The following is a 26937-nucleotide window of genomic DNA, read 5'->3' on the forward strand; positions in this document are numbered from 1 at the left end:
AAGGAAGGAGACAGACTTCAGCAGAGTCTGCTGTGATAGGACAAGGGTAAATGGTTCCAAACAAAAGAGGGGAGATTCAGATTGGATGTAAGGAAATCGTTTTTACACTAAGGGTGGTGAGGCACTGGCACAGGTTGCCCAGAGAGGCGGTGATGCCCCATCCATGCAGACACCCAAGGTCAGGCTGGACAGGGCTCTGAGCACTGATGGAGCTGTGGGTGTCCCTGTGCATTGCAGGGAGTGGGACCAGATGGCCTTGAAGGGTCCCTTCCAACTCAGATGATTTTATCATTCTACTGTTTCTGTGTTTTTTTTTTTAAATAAGCACCTGCCAAAAATCTTAAATCTCCTAACACTCAGTGTTTTTCTTAAGTCAAGGTCAGGAGTACTGTGAATACGTGCAACTCTGATGCCAAGCAAGAGGGAAACAAAAAAGCTGAGGTTCCAAGTGTCTCAAATAGCAAACCTAGAATCAGTAGACATCTGCACTGCATTGTACAAAATGGCATGCCCAAATTTTGATACATGCTGACTTCCTAAAACAGGCCAAGGCAATTTACAGCCTGTGCTTCTAGTTCAACAGCATGGACAACCAGAGACCAATGGCCAAGGAAGTAACCTGGCCTTTCAAGTTTACTACTAAAAAATATGCTTTTTGAGCTTCACTGCCCAACAAAAGGTTGGGATTGTATCCTCTCCATCTCAAAGCAACATTATGGGGACTGGGACAAGCAAGAAGGGAATTCACTTTGCTTGGACTCCATTAGATCATAGATCATCCTACATCTTCAGGATATAACAAGCTATCTTCTAAAAGTACTTCTTTCCCAGACCACAGAGGAAATACTGAAAAAGAAAGGATTTAGATATACTGCAGCAAACAATTCAGAAATCCAGCAAGAATATTCAGAATTAGCTCTTCTGAGTAGTGTTTGAATTGTACGTAGTAAACAAAGACCTAAGTCACACCCTCAGTGAAAACAAAGTACTGAATAGTTGTTCACTGACTGCTATTTCCAGAGAATTGAACAGCATATAATTATGTAAATAACAATTCCAATTATCTAAATAATCTTATTGCAGATTTGGAAGGAGTCAAGTTTCATGATCATTCTCAGATTCAGCATTTACTAGTTTTTCAGCACTTGAAATGTTATAAGACTAGTTCAGTATAATATACTCTATACTGAGAACAGGTAACATACAATTTTATTTCACCCTTTTTCTGCACTAAACTCACATTATGAGCATTATTATGTGAAGGACTCTAGGAGACACACATCAATCCACTCCTACCCACACAGCGCATGGGCACAGTCAATGTGCACCATGCAGCCAGCCCAAGCTCCATCCATAGAATAGAACCACAGAATTACCAAGGTTGGAAAAGACCTCCAAGATCATCCAGTCCATCCGTCCACCTACCACCAATATTTCCCCACTAAACCCCTTAAATCTCAACTTTACGCAAATATGAAATTTGGCTGACAACCTATTTCAAACACAAAAGCTGTGTGTTCTGTTAAACATCAATATAAACAATGTAGACTGCACTAAAATTTAGGAAGTCACCATACATACGTTACAGCAATAATGGTTTCTATGAGCAAGTATTTCAGACTGTTTGCCTTATGAACGGATTCCTTTTGTAGAACGTCCTTTCAAGACTCTTCTGAAGACAACGGCAATTTTAATTTTACCATTTCCAGTTCAGAGTGGACAAAACCCAATGTTTCTTTCAAATAAATCCAGCTGTTCCTCTAGACAATGACATTAGCACTGAACCATGCAGCCAGGTGCTGAAATCAATTTTGCAGATCTTGCAGAATAGAAAGCCACGTCCCACTCAGACAGTGCAAACCTGCCTGCAGCCTGGAGTTCCTGTTGGACTCCTCAGTGCTCCAACAGTTTTGGCAGTACCCATTCCCATTTTGACTGGGTTAGCCAGGCCATGACTAGACCACATTCCCGCTGGCTGATCCTGGCTGTGGTGATCTGCACTTGTGTAAGCTCAGGTAAACAGGCAGCAGTTTATATCCACATCACTCACTTTACAAAACCACCTGCAGGGGAAAGAGCAGCTCAGGTTCATTGATGCTTTCTGAACAATTACTGGTGACAAGACACTGGGTCACTACTACTAGCCAGAGTCAAAATGGCAGTCCATGAAGTGGCAACGTGAATCTGCACTGCTGTCTGGGATAGGAAAGGGGTGATTTCCTGGAACAGGGACAAATCATCAACTCCGACTGCTACATCGTTACGCTGACTAAGCTGAAGCCTGGAAATTCCAGAGTCAGGCCAAAGAAGACAACCTTTCTCCTGCAACTCAGTAATGCCAGGCCCCATACCAGTTTGAAGACCTGTAGCACTCTATCAATCTTGTCTGGATTATACCCACCATACAGTCTGGATTTGGCACCTTCTGACTTCTATCTGTATGGGCCTATTAAAGACGGACTGTGTGGGCAACATTTTCCCAGCAATTATGCCCTCATAGCAGCTGTGAAACAGTGGGTCACTTCTGCTGGTAGAGATTTTTATGAGCGCGGTGTGTAGGCTCTTGTTCATTGCTGGCAAAAATGCATAGCTAATGGTGGTGAATACGCTGAAAAACAACGTTTTGTTAACTGAGAATTTGCTCTATCAAATAGCTTTACTGTGCTTTTTGTAGCTGTTGTAGTTTCCATGGAAATAAATTGGAGGCATTACTTTTGGAGCAACCTACATGCTTTAGGGATGACTTCCACTTAACAAGCACTCATGACAGCCAGTTTCTACAGTATCTGAGAAACTCCTGGCTGCTGGAAGGGAGCTTGTGAGAGAAACAAGGTCTTACTGAAGTAAGAGCCTGGTGCTGGAATCTATTTGCCCAGGAAAATGCATCTGGATTCGACTGCAAGGAAACCATTTGCACCTTTTAAAACAGCCCAGTAGTTTGTCTGGACATCACCAAATAAAATGGAAGTTAACTAATTAGTTATTCCTCTTTATTTGAAGAGAAAGAAGAATTAAAGCTCTATTAAAATGTTCTAAAAGGCTTAAGAAATTGTTTTAATAAGAACTAAGGGAAGTTCTCCAACACGTGGAAGTTGATCACAGAATCATAAAATATCACAGAATGGTTTGGGTGGAAGGGACCTTTAAGATCATCTAGTTCCAACCCCTTCTATAGGCAGGGACACCTCCCAGCAGACTGGGTTGCTCAACATCCCAAGTTAGATTTGCCTTCCAAGCAAAGAACAGGTGCCTGGGAGGTATGAAACGTAATACTCTCTTCAAAAGAAGGTTAACCAATAATACTGTAATAAAATATAACAAACCTAATTACTGCCTTTAAATGGGGAGCAGCATGGCTTTGTGCTTACGCACTATGAAAGGTGGCTGAGGAACTCGGGTCGTTTCTCGCTGGTTATAAAGCAGGGGTAGAGTACACAGCTCTGCACATCACTAACCTTTGTCTCCAGCAATTTTCAAAAATAACGTGGAAGATATTTTGATTCCAATTAAAACAAGAACCACCACGGTTCAAGACAATTATTTTCAATAAGATTTTCTTTGTTTAGAAGCCACAGTCTAGAGTTAAGGGCTCTGGACCATTCTCTTGCTGCTAAGGACAGCCTTGGTTCATCCACTTGGTCCAAACAGAGACTGGTGATGAGTGGCATTCCTCAGGGATCGGCGCTGGGACTGGTGTTATTTAACATCTTTGTAGGCAACATGGACAGTAGGATCAAGTGCACCCTCAGCAAGTTTGCAGATGACACCAAGCTGAGTGGTGCAGCTGAAATGCTAGAGGGAAGGGATGGAATCCAGAAGGGCATGGGCAGGCTTGAGGTGGGCCCATGCCAACCTCAGGAAGTTCAACAAGGCCAAGTGCAAGGTCCTGCACCTGGGTCAGGGCAATCTCAAGCACAGAGAGAAGCTGGGCAGAGAATGGCTGAGAGCAGCCCTGAGGAGAAGGATTTGGGGGAGTTGGTTGGTGATTCAACACGAGTCGGCAACATGCACTTGCAGCACAGAAAGCCAACTGTATCCTGGGTTGCATCAAGAGAAGTATGACCAGCAGGGCAAGGGAGGTGATTCTGCCCCTCTACTCTGCTCTCCTGAGACCCCCACCTGGAGCACTGCATCCAGTTCTGGAGCCCCCAACACAAGAAGGACGTGGAGCTGTTGGAGCGGGTCCAGAGGAGGGGCATGAAGATGATCAGAGGGCTGGAGCACCTCCCCTACAAGGACAGGCTGAGAGAGATGGGGCTCTGCAGCCTGGAGAAGAGAAGGCTCTGGGGGGACCTGGTAGTGGCCTTCCAGTACCTAAAGGGGCCTACGGGAAAGCTGGGGAGGGACTTTTTATAAGGACAGGTAGTGACTGGACAACGGGAAAAAGCTTTAGACTGAAAGAGGGCAGATTTAGACTAGATATCAGGAAGAAACCGTTTACTGTGAGGGTGGTGAGACACTGGAACATGTTGCCCAGCGAGGCTGTGGATGCCCCCTCCCTGGAGGCATTCCAAGCCAGGCTGGATGGGGCTGTGAGCAACTGGTCTAGAGGGAGGTGTCCCTGCCTACAGCAGGGAGCTTGGAATTAGATGATCTTAAGGATCCCATCAAACCCAAACCATTCTATGATTCTATAAAACAGCATGCCTCTGCTTCCCTCACTGCACAAGATCAACAAATATATTATAGGGATATTAAAGAGTTAATAGGTAGTGTTCCATGCTTCACAGCTTCACTGTTTCAGCAAGTTTCCAGTAACACCTAATTAACAAGTCTCTGAGGAGTTGTTCCTTAGGGAGCTCAGCTTTAGGGTGCTCCATGCAAACCTTGATCAACATGCAAGCAGTGGAGCTATGCCACCCTGCTGCCCCTTGGTGAGGGAATGTTGTGATTCTTATGGCCAGCTCAGAGTGGTCATTCATAGCCCCCCTGCCCAATAAAAAAATTATTTACTAAACTTGGGAGCATTTAGTACAAAGCAAAACACAGCAAGCTACATCAAAGCCTCCCTATTATCACTCCCTAGTGAACTGTGAAAATATAAATTCAAAGCTGACAGGCTAGTTAGAGTTTTAACTAAAATCTGACTGCAATTAACTTTAACCATGCCACTCCGCTACTGTACTTTTGGCACCAACTTTGAGAAGTGGCCCAAATTCTTCTGAGGAACAGAAAGACCATTTATCTCCTACATTTATTCAGGGCAAACCTCCTTCGTGTCAAGCAGGGAATGTAGCGTTGCTGATGGTGACTGACAGTGATAAAGGAGCTGGTATGATTTTCAAATGAGTAGTATGCCCTGCTTTCCCAAACGTTAGGGAAAAGTGAATAATATGCCCTCCTAAATAACAACTGGCTACCAGTTCTGAGACACGCACACAGTGGGAAAAGGTGCCTGTAAACTACCAGGCATATAAAGCTACTGCTTTAACAAGGCTTCCTGCTTGGATCTCCTACAGAAATGGATTTTTACTTGTAAAAGTTGATTTAGGAAAGTGATTCAGAAAGAGAAAGAGAGAAGAATCATCTATGTACAATAATGTTCAGAAATGACATTCATTTACAGACTAATTTGTACTCCTGGGGTCTCTCCCAAGCTTCCTTGAAGTCCTATGCACATTCTCTGTACTGATCCATTTTCACAGTACCAAATCTGTAAGACAGAGACCATCACAAATGTAACTCATTACCTAAGCCTCCATCTAGAAATGAAAACAGCACCTATCGTTTATGTATTTGCAATACGTAAATCGAGAGCTGTACCCAAAGCACAGGCCATTCCAAATATTTATACTTAGTGGAGGTTTTAAATCTGGAGGCCAAAATCATCATATTCAATGGAGAGAGGTGACCCTCAAATGCACAGGTCATACCTTAAGTGGGTTAAATGGCCCTTCACTGTGGTGCTCTTCTCCTCTCCTGATTCTTAGATGTTACATCACTAAGTTTAACCTCTCAGCTAGGACTAATCTCCCTCCTCTTTAGGCCTCCAGCTTAACTCTGCAACAATTGGAGAACACAGACTCGACTCCATCATTATCTGCAAATCTCCACAGCAACAAGATAACTTGAAGGACAAAACAAGAAAGCTAAGTGGGTACCTGTCAAACGACACCCTGAAGATGATTGTGTGTCAGGACCCTGAAGTGGTATTCAACGCCACAGCTCTCCCTTGAAAGCAACCTCATGTTTTCCTTCAAGGACTTCAGAACCACGTAGACAGATTTTAGATGGTAGAATTATTCTAAATACAAAAAGTACTTCTGAGATGCTATGGCAGAGTTCTAACATTTTGTTGCCTGACATGAGCTCCGGATGTATTTTCCAAGCTTCCAACCTTGCAGGCTCCCTCAAAACGCTGCCAGTTCCCATCCCTTCAGCCATCCTTCCCACTCTCTTTCCTTCAGGAATTTCACCTGTATTTTTCCAGGCTTTGTCCCACAGTGGCCTGGCTCGGTGCTTGTCCAGCAGCTCTGGCAGGTGAGTCCTGGTGAACCCTGCCGCAGCAGCTGAGGATGTCAGCAGATCCAGCTGTCTGCACACCACTGTGCTGAAGGTTACTGTCATCACCATACAGCAAAATCAGCACAGGAGAACATCTGCCTGTAAATTAGTCACTCCAGTGCAAAGCCACCCCGCTGACAAGTTAAGCCGAAGAGCCACGCTGTGCACTAGAATGGCTAAGATATACGTATGCAATTCTTCAGCTGACTCTGCAGAAGGAAAGATCTTTCTGTTCCTAGAGATCTTACAGCCCCATAGATTTACCTAAGCCCTTTTGATCTCGGGTGAAGAGCATTCAGTTCTCATAAAAGAAAGAATGAAGCTTCAAAATCAAATAAACTGTAATTCTAGACTGATTTGAGCAATATCTGCAACACTCTTGCAAAGCCTCTGTGCTGTATGTTCTAGATATTGCCAAGTGCGTGGAGGTGCCACGCTTTTGAGGTACAAAAGACATCTGGGACACTACAAACCACACAGTGAGTTCTGCATCCAGGGACTGCTCTGTGAGTTAAAGCAGAGGGGACATCATCACCAGTAGACTGGAAGATTCCCAGAAAGCAAGCACAAACCAGGACTGGGCACGAAGCCCTTTATTGTTATCAGTGTTTTTGTAAAGTCAGTTGCCAGGAGTGACAAACCTCTGTTTTCTAGTAGCAAGTGTTAAAAATCAGAACAGCCAGACTTTTGTTGCTGAAGAGCAAGGGCTATAGCGATGGGCGTCTCTTGGAGACACCCATTTCCCTACGACAAAGGAGGAAAAAGGAACAGGCCGTATTTTGTGCCTTTGGATGCGATCCACCGCAGTTGCTACACACAGCATTCCTTTGCCATTTGGTAACTGAGAAACACTAGGCTTATTAAAAAGGAGAAAGAAAAAAAAAAAAAAACCCTCAGCAGTGCTTCGGTTGGTAAGCACTGGTCAGAGGAGGTCTGCTGTGATGAATGGATGTCAGCAAATCAGCAGCCCAAGTGATACATTAAGTACTAGCTGTCAAAACAAGGGCTGCTACTTCACTTTACCAGAAGCAACCATTTATACAAACACTCCTGCAGGTAGATACTTCTTCACTTCTTGCTTGACCCCAGCTTTCCAAGATTCACAGGCCTGCAGGGTTACATACCCTCGCCCTCAGATGTGCACATAACGCGGCGCTCTGGAGCACCTCTCCCTCCCATCCTGGTTTTATGTAAACAGCCTTGCTTTTGCAGGGGTTTCAGAAAAGCTGGAGACAGTCACGCTTCAGGAATCTCTCAGAGTTTAATTAAGTAACGATTTCAACCCTAAAACCACAACATAGCTTTCCTAGGCACTCTGGCTGCAAAGTTCAAAAGGTAAATGGGCAAGCACCTACGGTACACTTCAAAACGCTCTACTAGTTCTCCAGAAATAGCCACCAGCAGAAAATGAACTTGCGTGATACGCTCTGCACTTAAACATTCTCACTTATCATCCAAATATTCCAATGCACTTCAGAAAGAAGTGCATGCTTAACACGAATTAGACTAATACCACCTACATGGCATACGTGAACCACCCCTAGATTTAGGGATTGTGCAACAGGGATGCAGAGAAGGGACTTGACCCAAGGCTGCACAGCATGTGGGTGGAAGCAAAGCAAAGAGCCCTGATTGCAAGCTCACTGTGCCTCACCTGAGTCACATTCCTGGGATCCACTGCGGGGTGATGTCCTCTATAGACAAATCACATGCTTAAATCCATCTCGGCATGAAAATGCCAAGGGTCGGGGAGAGAGGAGTTTAAAAACAGAGATTAATAGAAGGCTTAGCAAGGCATAAGTTAAAACGGGGACAACTTGCCTTCTTACTTGTTAGTGTGCAAGTCACAACAAAAAACTTCCTTTTCCAGTTGCCTGCTGACGTGTAAGATTACACAATTTTCTCTCATCACCTTGAGGTTTGGCCGAGCGTTCTCTCTGCTTTTAAGACGAAATGTAAATGAATGCCTAAGCTTCCAGCACTAGCACAGTCACAGATAGCAAGTGGCTGAAATTAGGTCACTTCGACCAACGCTGTATCGCTCCCCGCAGAACATTCATTCTTCAGTTCAGGAGAAACATTTTTAGACAGAAGCAAACTTGAGAACTGCAAAACCTGACGGTCATGTGTTTCATTATATCATTGCCCCAGATTCAAGCTGAGTAGTACCACAGGGTTTATATAAGCAGACTATTATGGTGGTCTTCATGGAGCAACCTGAATTTTGAACCGATGCCATTACTGCACAGACTGATAACATAGAAAAGGAAGGTAATTAGAAAGCTCTGTAACCCGCTGGACTACACGTGTTGTTTACTGATCAAGGACCCAATTCTGGGACAAGCTGAGTCACAAAGATTTGAAGCCTTCAGATAATTTAAGGATTGCTGGAAGAAATAGCTTTCACTTGAACATGACAAGCAGCAAGTGGCATACAGACTTACTAGCTCCTGGTATGCTATGCATCAAAACAGAACTCAAGAAGTTGCCTTCACTGCTTTCAATCACACTTTTCAGGCCAAATTTCTAGTTTCAGTAAGTTAGTAGTTGCAAAAAAATTCCATGTCTACTATGACCAGAGGGCTTTACAGATATTTTGTTAAAAAATGGGTAAATTGATGAAATGTCCCATCTACCTTGGATGTGTTTGGCACAGAGTAAGGTGCCTTTTTTGACATAATTAAGAGTTAAAGGAGTAGATGGGGAGGAGCAACTGAAACTCCCATTTAATTACATACACTGCTCCCCTTTTTCTCCTAGAAATACATGAATCATTGCACACGGCACTAGTGAGACCACAGCTTGAATGCTGTGTTCAGTTCTAGGTTACTCCCTGCAAGAAGGAAGTTGGGTTGCTTGTGTGTGTGCAGAGATGTGCAGCAAAGGTGGTGAAGGGACCAGAAAACAAGACGGATGAGAAGCAACTGAGGGCACTGGGGTTATTTAGTTGGAAAAAGGAGGCTGAGGGGAGACCTCATTGCTCTCTACAACTACCAGAAGAAATGCTGCAGCGAGGAGGGTGTTGGTTTCTTTTCTCAGGTGAGAAGTGATAAGACGTGAGGAAACAGCCTGGAGTTACACCAGGGGATGTTTAGATTGGATATTAGGATAAAATTTCTTCATGGAGAGGGTGGTCAAGCATTGGAATGGGTTGTGCAGAGGCGTGGAGGAGTTCCCATCCTTGGAGGTATTGAAGAGATGTGTGGACCAAGGGCCATGGTTTACTGATGGGACTCAGTAGGTCAGGTTGATGGTTGGATTTTCATCTTGAAGGCCTCTTCCAAGCTAAATGATTCTATGATTCTATATTCAGATTAGCGAGACATCAAACAAATATATAGACACAAAGGGTTATCTGAAATAACACATTCCTAGAATTAGATGACTTTTTGCACATCTAGTGTTTTTCTTCCATTAGAGTGGTTCTATGAACAAGAAAAAAAAAAAAAGCAGCACCTGCAAGGAACATCTGAGCATAAAAAGTGTTCGTAGTAACTCCTATTTCTACCTGAAAATATTCACTGTAAAATACAAAAGTTGGCCATTTTAAGTGAAAATAAACTTTTATATTTTTTTCCCAAAGAATATGATCTTATTTTCTGTGAACTGGAAAGCATTTCCTAATTAGCATTAGCCTCTAAGTCACTGTGCTAGAGGAGCTTTCTTCTCCCTAGCTTACAGAAATTTCTTTGCAAAAACTACTGAGAATAAATAATTTTCTTTCAACTACTGAAGAACTAAGTGACATTTAAATTCTTCAGTATTCTGGAAAATAGGATTTTAGGGCAGACAAGATTTTTGATCTTCCCTTCACACAGGTGACATAGGATCCAGTCGCCTGAGTTAGATTTTGCTGTCACCACGTTCCAGGACTTGAAGGAAATCAGATCATGGTGAAAAAAGAGATTATTTAAGAAGAGAGCAAAACAGAAATAATAAGAAAACTCAATTACCAGATTCTCAGAGACAGATGTACTTCCCATGCACTGGGCTCTCTACCATCTGTGCGGTCCAATCATATCTGGCCTTGTCCATTACATAGGAGCTCTAGGCTCAGTGTAAGGGACATCCAACAAAGTATCATGCTTACCTTTAGCTGAGGTAAGTGAGAGATGCTCACCAAAACAGCCTTCATGAGCCCTGATCCTACACACAAGGATTTTCTACCAGCAGGTTAAAGCTCATCTATGCTGAACTTTCTGGAGGTCCCTCGCAGACTGTGCAACAAAATTCCACAGGAATTAATTACCATAACCAGCACCATTTTCTGCTCCAAAGACAGAGCACACTTAAGCTTGTCTTCACTAATACCCACCGGGTTCATATTACTTAGAGTCTGCCAAATCAAAACGCTTGAATGTACAACCAATTTCCCCCACAGACAGGAAGAACAAACCACATACAACAGACAGATGTCACATCACTTAATCCAGTGTAAGGGAAGAGTTCAGACACAGCTGTGTGCCCAAAAACATCAGAATCTGTACAGCACAGTACCCAGACACTTTCCAGCTGAGCAAAACTCAGGTTTGCTTGAGCTCCTCTCAATCCTTATTCCATAGCTTACTTCAGCTGCTAGACCCTTGCTTCCTTGCTTCTCCTCTGGATGTCCCCTCCCTGGAGGCATTCCAGGCCAGGCTGGATGGGGTTGTGAGCAACCTGGTCTAGAGGGAGGTGTCCCTGCCTGCAGCAAGAGGTTGGAACTGGATGGTCTTAAAGGTCCCTTCCAACCCAAACCATTCTATGATTCCTCTCAGCAATAATTTGGCTTCGTATTCAAAGCTGGACAATATTCATTCTTAGTACCAAATCTTAGGTTCTTCCTGAAGAGCATTTTGGAAAAATACAGCAAGCCATTGTCAAGATACTGGTCACCGACATCATTTTAAAGGTAATGATACAGTGAAGCTGGAAGATACCCACTGTCCCACTGCACCATCTTCTCCATTATATTGGTTAATTAATTTCTATACATGAATTCATTAGCAGATGATCCAATTAGCAATATTAGTCAGCTGGTCATATCTGCCTTTACGTATGGCAGCAGCACAACAATTCAAAGGAAAACACTGGAATTGGTGAGAGCTTGCAAGGTGAGGATGTAGGGAAAAAAACACAGATAAGGGACTTCTTCAGCTTGCCCTACTACTCTGACAAAACTCACATAAGCCCAAATTGACAAAATTTTAAAACTATCAAGCAGTTGACATAAGGTCAAAGAGGAGGGAGTATCTCATCCACTCTCAAAGTTGCTCCGAAGGAGAAGATACTTCTCGTGATTGGAAAGCAAAAAAAAAAAGCCAATGCTTATAGACAAAGGAAGAACAACTCCTCAGGGAACTCAAAATATTGGACTGGAAGTGGAAGAGCATGTATCCTTGATTTCACATACATTCTCAGGTTGAATCATTTATTTTGCTCCAACTTCTGGTTTGGTTACCCCATCTGAACCAACTAGCAGCTCCGCAATAGGTTTTGTGACCCAAAGTCAGAAGAAACCCCTGTAGAGAGGTTAGATACCCATTTATAATCGAAGTCAGCAAAAATAAGACCATGCCATACAAATCCATCCCTTCTGCATGCAATTTGAGAGGATCTGGTCGCTTTCTTGGATGATAGTGAAAAGTATTATTTTTCCCTGCTTTCCAAGAGAGAATACACACTGCTATTTTCCTATCATTCCCATAGTCATACTACTCCCTTAGGACACCAAGCCCAAACAACATCCCTATTCCTCCCACTCAGGAATAAGCTCCTCTGTGCAAAGGCCCATCATCTTGGCTCTACGCTACAGCAGTGGAAGGAAGGAGCACACAACATACTCTTGCACCAGGACATCAAGGAAAGGAGGGCAGGTAGCAGCCTGCAAAATCAACTCACTGTCAAGAACTTGCCCACCTGCCTTTCAAATCAACAGGAAGCCACCTGCTTAGATCACACTTCCATACACAAATCCTGTTGTGATAGGATCAAAAAAGTGTACTTTTCCTTGTTTTGAACTACTGCACTGGAATTTTTAATTTTTATTTTTATTTTTTAAAGAAAACTCTTTGATCGGACAATTATTTTTAAAAGGAAAAACAAAACAAAGTCATCCTATAAAAGCACAGGCCCACGACAAGGGCTGTTTGGAAGGAAGAGATTACTCACGATGGAAATAAAGTTGACTTCGTTCTCCAGTACCTGTGCCCATATTCTTAGGCACTAGTGTGCTACTTGCTCAAAGTATGTATACACACTGGTTCAAAAACCAAACAAACATTCAAACAAATCAAGAAATCCAAAGCAAAGCACAACAGCACGATAAGGATTTCTTTTGGGCAGCCACTTAAGCAGCTGTCCCTTTTCTAACAGCATTTCTTGGTTCCTTATACAACTCTATTCATGCACCCCATGCATGCGTAGAGCTGGATTCTTCCTTTCCCCTCTCACCCTTTAAAAAAAAACAAAACATCAAGCCCACAACTCTCAGTGGAGAAACCCTCTGAAGGACCATTTTTTTCAGGATAAGGTGTTATACTCCATACAGATGGCTAAACTCAGCATACAGATGCCCAAACTGGTTCGGACAACATGAAGTCTGCTACCAGCAAAGGCTTCTCCATGCATTTCCCCACTTATTTCCCCAGGCTCACTTATGGATGTGAGCTGCATCCATGTAATGCCTGAGGAAACTCTAGGACTGAGGGGTTTTCTTCCTTTTATTCTTTTTCTTTCTTTTTTTTTTAAGAGGTGGGGGGAGGTGATTCACAAAAACAGAAGAACTACAATTTTCACAGAAAGGTCTGTATGGACTTTTCTTCTTAAAAAAAAAAACAACAAAAAACGTTCACAACCTAAAAACTCCCACAATGCAAAAAGCAAGGGCAGCAAAAATACACCTCCAAAAAATGCAGTGCAGCTTTCACACAAAGTGTAGTTAAAAAATGACTAAGTTTTCTTGATATATGAATTTGCGGGTAAACCATTTATCAATGACCTGTTTACCTGTGCAGCAGAGTCCCTCAAGCCGAGGGCCATGTCATTCCCCTTTGACTGATTAATTAGCCAATCAAGGGATATTTTTCACTGTGAGGCATGATGGTTTATTCCAGCTAATGCGTGGTCTCTAATGGTAACACATTAAAGCCAACTCGGCTGTTTATGCCTATCGAAGTGACCAAAAGGGAAGGAGAGAAGATAAATCAAAAGAGCCTCCCCCAGTTTTGTTTCGGTTCCTAACAACCCCCCCAAGGAACTAATGCTAGAAGCAAGGCTCTTCTCCAACGAAGAGAGAAGAAAAGAAGAAAAAGCACCATGTCTTCCAGATTGGGAGATGTCTCTTTCCTCTCCCTCTCTCTGCTGATATCTAAACAGCACTAATTTATCCTTGGTTGATTAACAAGGTGTTTATAGAAGAGGCAACAAAGCATCAATATTTTGCTTCTCCTGCTTTTATCAAAAATGCCACTAGGACACCATGCAGGGTAAGGACATTTTTACCAGCTCTCTTGGAGCAATCTTGTCTGTATGGAGGAGCATTAACAGCATGGCCCACATTAACACCTTGAGCTTAATTCAACCTTATTCTGACTTGCTATATACAGTGTTACAAGTGACCAACTCAGAATGACGCTTTAGACCCACTTAGAATCACAGAATCACCAAGGCTGGAAAAGATCTCCAAGAGCACCCAGTCCAACCATCCATCTATCACCAACATTTCCCCACTAACCCATGTCCCTTAGTATCACTTCATGCTACTGTTTGTTGCTAGATGATTTGCTCCATCTGCACCACTTGCATTTAGCCCTTCAGCTGTATGGTCATGCTGCTCTTGTGAGTTTCTAATCTGTACAGGCTGTGTTTCAAGCACGGTCGAAGACTATGCACTGCTTACTACTTGCAGAATGTTTTGTTGGGGTTTTTTTGCTGCATTTTTTTTCCTTTTGTTTTTAAGGGAAATTGTCACCTCTAGCTGTTAAGAGTCCATGGCATGCAGTAGAGCAAAACTGGAAGACCAAAGAAGCAACTGAAGTACTAGAGTAGTATTAAAATTACCATTAGCAAGGGCTTTTTACATTTCATTCAAACAGTCAGAAACAGCAACAATAGAAAACAAGAAACAGGTGAACACACAAATCTAATGGTATTCCCAAACATTTTTGCTGCAGAACACAGCAAAGGCCCCTACTGAAGGCAAGAAAACAAAGCTACTGCAAGCTGGCACTTACCATTTCCTATGTCATGAAACTTTGCAGGACCAGCAAGGCTTGCTCACAGTCAGCACTGAGCTAGGAGCTTGCAACCTTCTCCTAATCAGAAGCAGGCTACTGGGGATTTGAAATCTGTAAATGCACCATTGGGTTGTGCAGACTCTGCCACTCTATCGTTAGCTTTGTCCCACGAACCAACAGTGAAAGAATACATCGTACTCTTGACAAGAACTGGACAGATTAAGAGCGTTGAGCAGTAACCATACTCAGAAGAACACAGTCAGCTTTTCCACAGGATACACTGAGAATACAAATTTTGGGATAAACAGGATGCACCTCATTATTACATGTCTTTTAGACCAGTAAAGAAAGAGGTGAATATCTCTAGGAATTGTTTGGGTTCATATATAATTACCATCTTTGGAACAAGTGAATGCTTCGGCACCTGTGTCTCAGCACTACCAAGGGAGCCCGGAGAAGACACCCAGATCTTCCACCAATAAAGTTGTGTGGGGCTAAACCCCATCTTTTGCTACCTCTCTGTTCCTTTCCCTCGATTCTGGACGAAACATATTACATCTATGGCTAAATGGCAAAGCCACATACAGGAACAAGAACCGTGCACTTCCAGTTGAATCCCATATGCGGCAAACCCCGTAGCCTCGTAATAATACCACCAAGGGCACGAGATGCTCAGTGCCTCTAAAATGATATTATTATTCCTGACACTAATTGGGTAATTAAAAAAAAAAGAGAAGGAAAGACATGAAAGACAATTTCAGTATTTTCCTATCATCTTCCTCCAGAACCAAATGACAGCAATTACATTTTTACTGTTGTTTCTTAAGGAATGAAATTTTCCACAGTCTCTCTGCCCCGATATTTGTGTACATCATGCGCTTCTGTCTCTCAAGCAACATTTTAATCCAACCTAACAGAAGCTTAGAGATTTCAAAGATATTACAGCACTAAAATATTTCAGGCAAACAGGCAGCTGGGCAGAGAAGGCCAACAGATCAGCGTGCACATGGAGAGGGATTTCAGCATGAGCTCATCTCCTTTAGGCCGCAGAATCCAAGCATGGCACAACTACAGGAAACCAAGCTTCATTACCGGAGCTGCACAAAAGAGTCACTTGTTGGGAGATGCTTTACTAACATCTTTCCCCATGTCAACGGGTCTAAAAGCGTTAAATTCATCTTTTTTCTTGGCATCACTTACTACGGAGCTGGGATTTCCCTTAGGGGACTTTTCCACTGCCCTGCTGACATCACTGTGAGGAAGCTTGCTCAAGAGTAAGGTTGTGTCTTCCTTTTTCTAATTGCAGGTTCTCACCCCCATCACCATTCTTGGCTTTTGCCTACCCTGATTACTATCCCTTCCCGTCCTCTGTTCCTCCCTCCCCCTGACCCTCAGATATTTATAGGCAGAGAGGTCACCTTTTTCTGCCTCTTTTCTAAGATGAACGAATCCAGTTCCTCCACTCTCTCCTTCTAGGACTTGCCCTCTAACCCCGTCACCCATTTTACTAAAACCTTTTGGACTCTCTCCAGCTTTTTGATGTCCTCTTTCTGTTCTGCTTCTCAGTTCCAAATATCTCACGCTAGCTGCGGTCTCCAAAGCAAAACAGCAAAAAGTTCAAGTTAATTTTTAACTAATTTTTCTCTCCTGCAGGCTTTTGTTCCCTGGAAGCACGAAACAGAACCTTTTGTCACAGGTAAGAAAGCCCAAGAAACTGAAGTTGTCACATGCCTAAAAGTCACAGCTGTCAAACCCCACCTACATGGGCACCATAACTGGTATTTTGTAGAAATTTCAGCTGTAGGGAATTGCATCAATTCACCCATAGCTTCAGCGGGCCAGTGACAGGGCCAGACTTTAATGGATTTTCAGTTATGTCCCTTAAGATTAGCCAACAAGGTTTTGTGATAAGTGCTGGGAAACGTAAGTCAGTTGAGGAAGTTCTGCAAAATGTGTCAGAAGATAATTTCCTGATGTAAAAAAAACAAAAAAAAACAAAAAAAAAAAACAAGTGAAAAAGCAACAAGGGCAGATAGTTACATTTCTAATGACTAACACGGAAGAGATCACCACGAACCCGAGACTTTCAGGGTTCCTCGGATGAGGTAGTTAGAGGGAACTTACGCAGGTTTACACTCCAGTTACAAAAATTCGGAGGAAGCAGATTACTCATCGAATGGCCTGAGACATGGAAGTGAGATGGATGCAAAACATTCAGTTTTGTATGCATCTCAAATGGAGTTATTACAAATGCGCCAGCAAATCACAACTGGTCCCCTGGCCCCCAGAGCGAAATCAGTGCCAGAATTATGTTGTTCAGCAACCAAGCTGGGACTGTCTGTAACTCATTCCCAAATCCTCAGTCTCACTCAGGAGTATTTTCTCCAGTGATAAGGCTTCATCAGGAAACACAGCTGGATGGAGGAAGGAAATTCTGAGAAGCAAAAAAAATAGTGGGGGTTCGAGGAAGTTCAACCAGATAGGAACTAATGGAATTTGTTTTTCTGTCTCACCAGCTCCCAGTGTACCTAAGCAAGCGAGAAAATCAGAGGGAAAGTGGGGGCAAAAGAAAAAAAAAAAAAGAAATCTGGCAGATCTTACCCTGCAAAACAGGTCCCCACTGCACGTCTCCAGAGAGCATCATAATTACAATTCAATATTTTCGATCACTTGCACTCCCTGGGAAAAACTACAGACGTTTCCAATTTAATTCCACTCTGAAGCCCAGCCATTGTCTTCTTCTCCCCATTTTTTTTTTATAATTAAAAAAAAAGTCCCTGTGTAGTTTATTAAGGAAGTTTTAGTTGGACACATGATTTATCAACATTTTTATAAAGTGTCTTTGTCTATAACATTCAGGAGAATTAAAGGTTGTAAGTGCACATAGTAACCCATATCCCAATGCCATCCAAACAACAGCTTTAACTAGTACCTTGGTTTTATTACTTCTAGAGAAACTCCTTTCAACCCTTGGGGGCAAATAGAATTTCCTTCCATATCCTTTGCAATACCACTCTTTTGCAATCTTTACTGTCCTCCAGCCAATTTCCCTTCAGTTTGATAACACAGATAATCCGAATTTCAACATCCTCACTTGCTGCAGCGGTGTCAGTGTGACACAAGAGTAAAGATCCATGAGCCAGATCAGTCACTGGCTACTAAGACAGCTAAGAAGTGAGCCCGAAATCCGCTTTCCAATCAGGACATCACTGACCAAACTAGCAAAAAGAGACTCCCGCCAAAGACTCACGTGTCAAGATCATAAAATGACTGCTAACGAGCGTACAGCAAAGACTGAATATGACTAAATGAGACAACATCTCTCAGCCATACCTGATTCGCTGAGACGCCAGCAGTTCAGAGGGGACATGTTTTTGAGTAGCACTTCAGAGAAGCCAGGATTATTTTGCAGGGTCAGGGTTCTCACCGTGTCACTTAGCCATGTGTCCTTCCACTGGTTTCCACTTGATTGTAAGCACAGATGGATTTTACTGGCTATCACTTATTTTTCCCCTCCTTCTCCTAATTTTTAAGCAACAGCTTGGTATAATACCAACCAACAATGCAGCACTGGACCACAGTGCTGAAGCTTATGAATGTAACACCACTGCTAGGACCTACAGCACTATAAGCCACTGCTGGACATCAAAAAGCTCAAAGGCAGAAGGTATAACATCTCACAGGAGCAAGAGAAGCTCTGCAACTCACAAATGAAAAACTTGGCCATAATGCTATCAGACAATGGCATATAACCTTAAACCTCTGTAAACTTCAGTGTCCCTGATGCCTAGGGAATAGCAAATGCTCACCCAGCTGAGCCTGTTCATAGCACAAGGATTTTGTTACTCCAAGATGTTCTCACCTCCCACTCTATCAGTGACGCGTTTTATCCATTCATGGAATTTTGTCAGAGGCTTAAATTGGAGGCTTTAAGGGAGATAGATGGTCGAAACCCAGCCTGACAAAGTCTGAAGGAACTTGCTACAGTTGACCCTACAACTGAACTAGAGACTGCCACAGAGCTCTCCCCCAGTTTCTGTTGTTCTGTGCCTCTACGAAAATCAATTCCTGCGTGCTTCCATGAAATTATATCCAAGACAGTCTTGATCTTGGTGTGAAACAACTAGGAATTTGGGAAACAGAACCATACCTTTGTCAAAAAGTCAGCAACTGAGAGCTGAGGACAGATCACCCAGTCCAAATTTGATTTGGACTGAATGTTTCTCTAACCAGATCTCTGGGGACAAGAAAAAAAAGAACCTAAATACCTCAGAAAAAGTCTTAAGGTAGGATTTCATGCTACAGGACCAATCTTTATACATCATCTCAGTTGCAGATACAGCATGGAACATGAAATTGGATTTACTGACAGTAGCAGTTCCAGCACCTATGAAGTATGGAAGTTGTCCTCATAAACTTTGAACAAGGACAGCAGCGTACAGCTGTTACCAGCTGTCACAGGGGCTGCAATTATAGGGAATCACAACCTACCACAGCCTGAAGGCACACCTCAGGGCTCTGACAGACACCAGAACTCTTCCTACGTTATCTCTGGACAGGAACAGATAGGAACAACTTGCTTCCAAGAGAATGACAGCACTTTCCTGCTCCTTTAGTGCTCCCTCTGCCACGTTTGGGCAATGCCCAGAGTCTGGGGAATTCAAGAACAGAACGCAAACAAACAGAGAGACCAGCACTGCAAATCCTCATGGGGCAGTTCCATTTCTGCCACCTTAAGGACCAGGCTCTAGAATGTGATGGAAAGAGCAGAGAGAGTTCACGGGTGCAAGAAAATGGAATTGCTCAGAGCTAGAGGGCCTGAGCAACGCGTTTTTGTTCTGTACAAACTCCACAGATCTCTGACCCATGAAGGGAAAAAAAAAAAAAAAAAAAAAAAAAAAGAAAAAAGCAATTGTGCTCTCCCTGTGGCTGCTTAGCAGCAGACGGTAGCCAGAAGACAACAATGCAGCCTCAAATCATGTTACCTCCTGCCTACATTTGCATGTGGAAATCTGGCCACTGAACAGGGAACAGCCTGAGACTTTTTGCCAGAACCCTGCAACATTAGCTTAGTGTTCAGCGAGGTTAAAAAGGAAATGTGCACAACAGCAGCCATCACCTACTGCTGGTATTACTGGTCAAGGAATTAGCACCAACTTGTATGCCCCTCATAAGCTGCCACAAACACATACGCTCAACAACAAGAAAAAGATGTGGAGCATGAAGAGAAAACAAACTATTTGGAAAAATATATTCGTGGCTACTGCCTGCCTTAGCCATAGCAACTCTCTTCTTGCACTGATTTGCACTAAAACCCTGTTCTTCTCGTTTCATAGAATCATAGAATTAGAATTAGCTAGGTTGGAAAAGACCTACAAGATCATCCAGTCCAACCATCCACCTACCACCAATAACCCCACTAAACCATGGCTCTCAATGCTATATCTAAATGTTTCTTGAACACCTCCAGGGACGGTGACTCCACCACCTCCCTGGGCAGCCCGTTCCAGCACCTGACCACTCTTTCAGAAAAGTAGTGTTTCCTAATGTCCAGCCTAAATCTCCCCTAGTGCAACTTGAAGCCATTCCCCCTCGTCCTGACACTAGTTTCATTGTGATTTTACTGCAGTGGGGCTAAGGCATATCACCAGCAGTGTTAATTGAGAGGGTTCTGATGGTGCACGTGTACTTACAGCATTTGAGACCTCCAACAGCTCTCATGAACTTAAAGTTCCCAAATGCTTGTATCAAGACAACAATAAGTTATGATTGGTTCTGTCGCAGCTGAAGGCCTCTTCCCAAGCTCTTACCTATCAAGTCAAACCACATCACTTGTAATAAAGGTTTGTATTATTATTCACAGTGGCCAACAAGGCAGCACAATTCTTGATTTGCCTATTCTTTGATTTGTCTCTTCTTCCCTCCTTGCTTAATTAGCTGCCCTACCGTTAGCTTAAAACCTACAGCACGCTCCGTGAAATTGTAGAACTTCATGGGATAGCAGCATCCTGCTGGATGCTTCTATCCTTCATGGGACAGAAGCAATCCTTCAAATTGCTTAACCCAAGACACCCACGGAAGTATTTTGTATTTTACACTAGGAGGTCTTTCCAGTGAAGAGTCACACTTTGTTCTTCCTATGTCCCCTTGTCATTGACGTGTTGACAGTTGGACCAGGTTATTTTAGTAGTCTTTTCCAACCTTCATGATTCTATGATTCATTCCACCTATCGTTTACACAACTGCAAACATCTTACCAGTTTTGCTACCACCCAAGATCTCTCAGTGCATTCGCCCTTATTCCTCCCTTTCCAAATTTCACAGTGGCTAACAGTGAAGTAACAGAACAATTTTCAAGAGTACCGCAGAACGAGCAAGGGGGTATTTCAGAAACTTCCACTCAAATTTTTCAGGTCCCATCTTTCCCTCTAGATGCAAGAGACTTCAGAGACCTCTGAATCAACAGTGCAATCCTCACGGCATATTCATCTGTGCTTTTTCAGATGTTATCTTTTCCAAAGAACACTTCTGGATACATCAGTAGCGTCCCAGTGCAAGCCTGTTTTTCATATACTGATCCAGCAGGCCTATTCTCTGCAAGTGCAAAATACTCATACATAAGTACAAAACAATACTAGTAAAAACCTTGATCTCATTACACAAAGTTGGGGAAGTCTTCTCATTAGGTATCTGTCAATGTTCAAAGATGAGAGTGAAGCTTTGCAGGTGCTCAACCTTTCCCAATTCTTGTGAAAATATGTGCAGGCTTCTGAGACTGACCATTTTTATTTCAGACGTTTACGGGACTTTGAGATGAAGGGAAAGGTTTATCTGCTTTGCAATGTATACTGCCTAAGAAATGTAAGAAATATTCATTATTTTAACCTAACTAATTGTAAAGAAGTTACATCACAGTCATTCATACAAATATTTCTTACATACATTCGTATTTTCTAACGGTTCGGAGCACAGCCCTTCACCTGCAGCTGCCACAAAGAAACAAGAGTGACTCTACTTACATAAGCATGTGGTAATCTCATGAACAGAAGACATTTACGTATTCTTTTGTTGAAAATTAAGCAAGGAAACAAAAGAAAGGTGAAGCCTCTTGTTTACCTGTGTCTTCATACTCTTCTGCCGCTTCCCAAATATGCAGGACAGATCATCCTCACTGCGCAATGAGAGATCCTTACCTGAAAGTGGCAAGGGGGAAAAAAAAAAGCACAATCTTCTCATCTGATGACAATAAGCACATTTTGATAATTAACTGTAACCTACAGACATACTTAGAGAAATTACTTTTGGAGGTGCAAAAATCAAGAGCGGTATGCTACAGAGACTAAGAGAATGCTGCCCATGGCTCACACATACTGCAGGATGTGTACGTGTGGGTGGGGAAAGGCTGGTGAGTAGACAACCACAGCCCACTACCAAATGTCTATAGGAAAACATGTAGCACTAACTTCTTTTCTCCCATCTGACACTGTAATTGGCATAGCAAGATGAGGGAAGCAGCCTGTTCTACTCTAACGGAGAAGGGGAGTTGTATTCTCCTGCACACAAGAAAGTAGAAGGTGAAACTGCATATCTTGGGGCTCTAAAGAGAATTTCCTGTCTCTGTCTGAGGTAAGGGACTACACCTCCTAGATAGACTGAAAAAACACCCCATCTTTACTCAGCGGTGACTTTCCTTTGATTCACGACAATGCTTCTGAAAAGCAAATCCTCCATCTCTGCAACTCACTGGGTTATCCCAACTTAAAATAATCACTGGGTTATCCCAACTTAAAATAATTTCAACGGTGAAGCAAAGATTTCTCTGAGTTTCGGTATTCCCATTATTCCCATCTAGCAGTTGTGTCAGACATGGATCAGAAGGGTGTGATATGATCTTCTGAGATGCCAGCAGAAATTTGGCTGATCCCACAGTGCAAAAACCTTTGTATTCAGTTGTCCACTGCTTGTTTCAAAAAACTAGTTATTAAAAAAAAAAGTCAGAAAAAGTTTAAGACAGGCTAACAGACAGGAGTCTGCTTGGCTCTTACCTTTCTGCTCTTGATTGTCAGATCCCAAAATCAGCAACCTCAAAACAAAACTAAATACTTGGAACGAACAAAAGAAAATTTGACTATTCCACTTGTTTTCTTCTCCCAGGATCCTTAACTGCCCATAGAGGGTCAGCAGACACAGGGGAGAAAGCATTACACAACTTTGTGTAATGTGAGACCACCGTGCAGCCTCCAGATGTCCTTACCCAAGCAAGCTAGATGAGCCTGGTGCCTGTTTCCAGCTTTACCATGGCTTTGAACAGCAGACATACATTTTGGGGCAAAAAAGGCATGGAAAGAAAGCACTGAGTGAGAGGAGGGGCACCAGGAATGTGTCGGCCCTTCTTCTTGCTTTCTGTAACAAAATCCCTACTTAGCTGACTGTCCACATCTTTTGCAGCATCACAGTGGACCAACTACTAGAAAAGCACTTGAAATTACTCTCTTAATCTCATATTAACGTAGATTTCCCAGATTCAAGTGCGACAGTTAGGGCTATGAGCAGTGCCTGTGTTCCTCCAGCAGCAAGGCTACAGACCAGCACCAGAAGCTTTTTGATGGTTGCTGCTCCCTTCTCCTGCTTTTGTGTAAACTCGTCTTGTTTAGTCTGAAAGGAAGCAGGATCGGACTCTAACAACAAGGGCCTCCACAACATTAGCCTTTTTCAAATAACTTCTCCTCTTTCCCTGAAAAGGAGGAATTTCCCTGTTTTAGACCACAGAGAGTACAGTCAAACAGAGGCCTACCTTATTTAAGCACTGCAGCCAAACAAATAAGGGCTATTGTTAATATAAAAGCCTTGTGTTTTACAGGCTCTGAAGACTCTTCTTTTTTCTTCTATATTTAGCAAAAGGTTAAATCCAAATCAAAATAAATCCTCTTTGCAACTACCTCAAGCAGGCCATGGTCTCCGTACTTGAAGACCTGAACTACTTTAATTGTTTAATGTCATAAAGTGGCAGGGTCAAGTTAGAACACTTGACTTCCAGGCTGAATTCTTTCATCGCAAAAACAAATCCCCAATATCAGACTTTGGCCTCCATTCAGAAGTCAATTACCTGTTTTAGCAGAGGCATTTGTTAACAAAAAAACATTATACAGAGCTTTAAGTTTAATACATTAGCCATCAGTGGAAACTGAGCCTCGCCATATACTGAACCACATCTATACACGTGGGTGTGTGAAAGGGGAACACTACCAACAGAGAACTACAGCAAGTGATTGGACAGTGGCCAAGAGCAGAAGACAAGTTTGGCTGAAATCATGTCATCACTCTAACTCAGAAAGAAGTTACCAAGCCCCACAAGCTTCTGATACAAGATTTTCTGGCCTCCAATCGCTGTCCTAATTTACCCAATAAAGTATATAATAGATCTAAGAGGGCTTTCCTCTTCCTGCGTCCAGGTTTAATCTGATCACTGATCCTATCCACATGATCTCTTAGCGAGGGTTATTGGAGATTGCAGAGGATAGTGCAGCACAGATAACGCAGTTGCTTGGCCACCACCTCTGCCTCTCTGTCCAGCCCTCTTCCCATAAACACAGCTGAGAATATTCATTGTTCCTTAGTCAGCTGATGGTTCCTACAGATAGGAACTGATTTATTCAGCAGTATCACCCTACAGCCATCTAGAACTGTCCAAAAGAAAGAGGAATAGTGTACTATACCTTAAAACAGTTTGCTGTGAGGGGTATTTCCAAACCATCCTTCCACTTGTTGTATATGGACTACAGAAAGTAACAGATCGTTTGGACCTATTTTACTAACCTTGGCTACAGATTACGAAACAACATTTCCTCTTACCTTTTGCAAACTTCATATAATGGACACGCTTCTTAGAGGATTTTGATTTTTCCTCAAGATTAAATGTCTTCTTCTGATTAGTCACTGAGGACTCTTAAAGGAAAAAAAAAATACAGGCTCAAACCCTATTAGAAAAACATTAACAACTGAATTCAAACTTCACTCTATTTAACTTTCTCTTTCAAAACAACTTATCACTGAAGGAATCACGGTAACCCTTCTCCAAGGCATGTTAGTGCATGATTTTTTGCCACAGCCCCTTCCATTCCCATTTCCAATCTAGTGTAATTTGAATAAGCAGACACAGGTACTGCAGATCAAAGGCAAAGCCTAATTTAACACCATTTCCATGGTAAGAAGAGACTAATAGGTCAGGGTCAATTGTGATGTTTGTTACAAAATATTTCCAGTCCTGGCGTCTGAGAAAGCTCTAAGAAACTGAAAAAAAAAATAAAATACTGAATCTGAGTGGACAAAAATGGACACACACACACAAAGAAAAATAATACCAGACAGGCTTTTCAATTCTAACACTACTTAATGTGCCCTATCCAATACCTCCATGTAAGGAAATTAAACAGTGGCAGACCTTTTTCATCCCCAAGGCCAGCAAGAGCTGCCACATGTGTATTACTTAATTCTGCTAGCTTTCAGAAGAGGGGCTGCATCTAAACTGCCCGCTGGGAATGATCTCTGGGGTCAGTTCCAAATTCATTAGGGGTTGTTTAAGATAGAGAGTTGGCTTGCACAGGTCAAAAGCATGTGAAGAATTAGACTAACTATTTAACAGCACAAAGTTTCTGTGCCCTGGGAGGTTGCTCTGCTGCTACAGACACACTCTTTGTATCCACAGAGCCTGTTAATTTACAGAATTACCTCGGGAGGAGGTAACCTGCAATCCTGTAACAACCACTTTACTGGTGCTGTCCTGAAGGGTAACAGGCACTGCAGGATTCTGTGCTCCACCACTCTAGAAAAGGCTACTCAAGGTGAGGTTGTTTTTTTTCCTGCCAGAGGCAACTGGGATGGGTAAAGAAATCAACCCATACCCCGAGGGTCATGTTGACTCACTGTTTTCATACCATCCCACCCTTAAAAGCTCTGCAGCCCAAGGTTTTCTGACACTGGAATTCCAGCATGTCATGGTTTGCAAAGTAATGCCACCTGATGATAGAGTCATTGACCTAAAAATGAAATCCACAGCTTGCAGAGGGAGGGTTTACTACCAGAAAGCAGCCTCAGATCTATTCTTGAATTTACACATAAACCTTAACGAGAGAAGGAAAGACTAGAAAATTCAGCTTTAGACAGAATTTGCAGTCAAGTTGAAAATCTTCAATAAAAGGCTCTATGGGGAGAGTAAGTATGACAATTAAGATATCCTGACCATAGATAAGGCATTTTGAGTCTGCTCTCTGATTCACTTGTGCTAAAGGGAACGTTACACACCCGAGGATTTCCACTGGAGCTTCCTCCAGCACTTCATTCTTAACAGCAGAAGGGGCAGCAGCACCACCTGGTGCCTTCCAGAAGGAATTTCACTACCGAGCTTAGAAACGTGCTGAGGAATAGGTACATCCCTGGGTCTCCTTGTGTGCTTTTTAAAGCAATTCAGTCACAGTAATAAAGTCGTGGTATTTCCAGAGCAAATCTGATAGAGATGAATATTCTAGAGCACATGCTGGACATGGCCAGTGTGCTTACTCCACTTTACAGATGGGAAAGGGACTCAGTCATCATCACTGAGTAATTCCTGGGTTAAGAACTCCTTCCTCACTAGGTGCTCGGTTAGAAATAGAAGAAATTTGAAACTATGTAGATAAAGGGTATTTGAATGTTGGCATACTAACCACCAAAGGGCCCTTCCCTCCCAGTCTCTAATTGCAATCCAGCTCTGGCAACTACACCAGTTGTTTAAGAACAATGAAGGTTTTCAGCTGACTTTTAATGCAATTTGAAACTGGATGATGGCCAGCAATGTAACATTTGATCCTCAAGCACAGCTGCGGGTAGAGTTATCTGGATGGGTTTTGCCAGCTTAAACAATTACCAAAAAAAAACCAAGTCTGCAGTCTGCAAATGACCAAATGTGATTCTGACCAGGACTTTTCAACTTGCACCCAAATTTGTGCTCAGTGATTGAAATCGCTTGTCCAAGAAGACCAAGGAAAAATAATAGGAAAACAGGGAGAAACATGGTTTAGGGGACCATTTTGCATTGGTACAGATGACCCATAGTATACAGCACGGATTTAGGAACAAGACAGCCTTGCTCAATGAACCTGCCTCTGTGCTGACTCATTGTGTCCCTGGGCAAGTCATTTCAGCTCTCTGCTCATCAGTGTGCAGGTTTCCCACCAGTTAC

General features: G+C 42.7%; 1 protein-coding gene across 3 annotated transcripts in view; it reads right to left on the bottom strand.

Annotated features, from left to right (window-relative positions):
- The window catches only part of PINX1 (PIN2/TERF1 interacting telomerase inhibitor 1), a 63391-nt gene that overhangs the window by 27127 nt on the left and 9327 nt on the right, over window positions 1-26937 (bottom strand). For all 3 annotated transcript variants that reach the window (XM_021390054.1, XM_021390053.1, XM_021390052.1), the window contains exons 5-6: window positions 24573-24665; window positions 21837-21913 (exon numbers count right to left, since the gene is read on the bottom strand). In XM_021390054.1, the coding sequence (XP_021245729.1) occupies window positions 21837-21913; window positions 24573-24665 (170 nt within the window). The remainder of the gene's footprint in view (window positions 1-21836; window positions 21914-24572; window positions 24666-26937) is intronic.

This window comes from Numida meleagris, chromosome 3 (assembly GCF_002078875.1).
Source record: "Numida meleagris isolate 19003 breed g44 Domestic line chromosome 3, NumMel1.0, whole genome shotgun sequence".
Taxonomy (NCBI): domain Eukaryota; kingdom Metazoa; phylum Chordata; class Aves; order Galliformes; family Numididae; genus Numida; species Numida meleagris.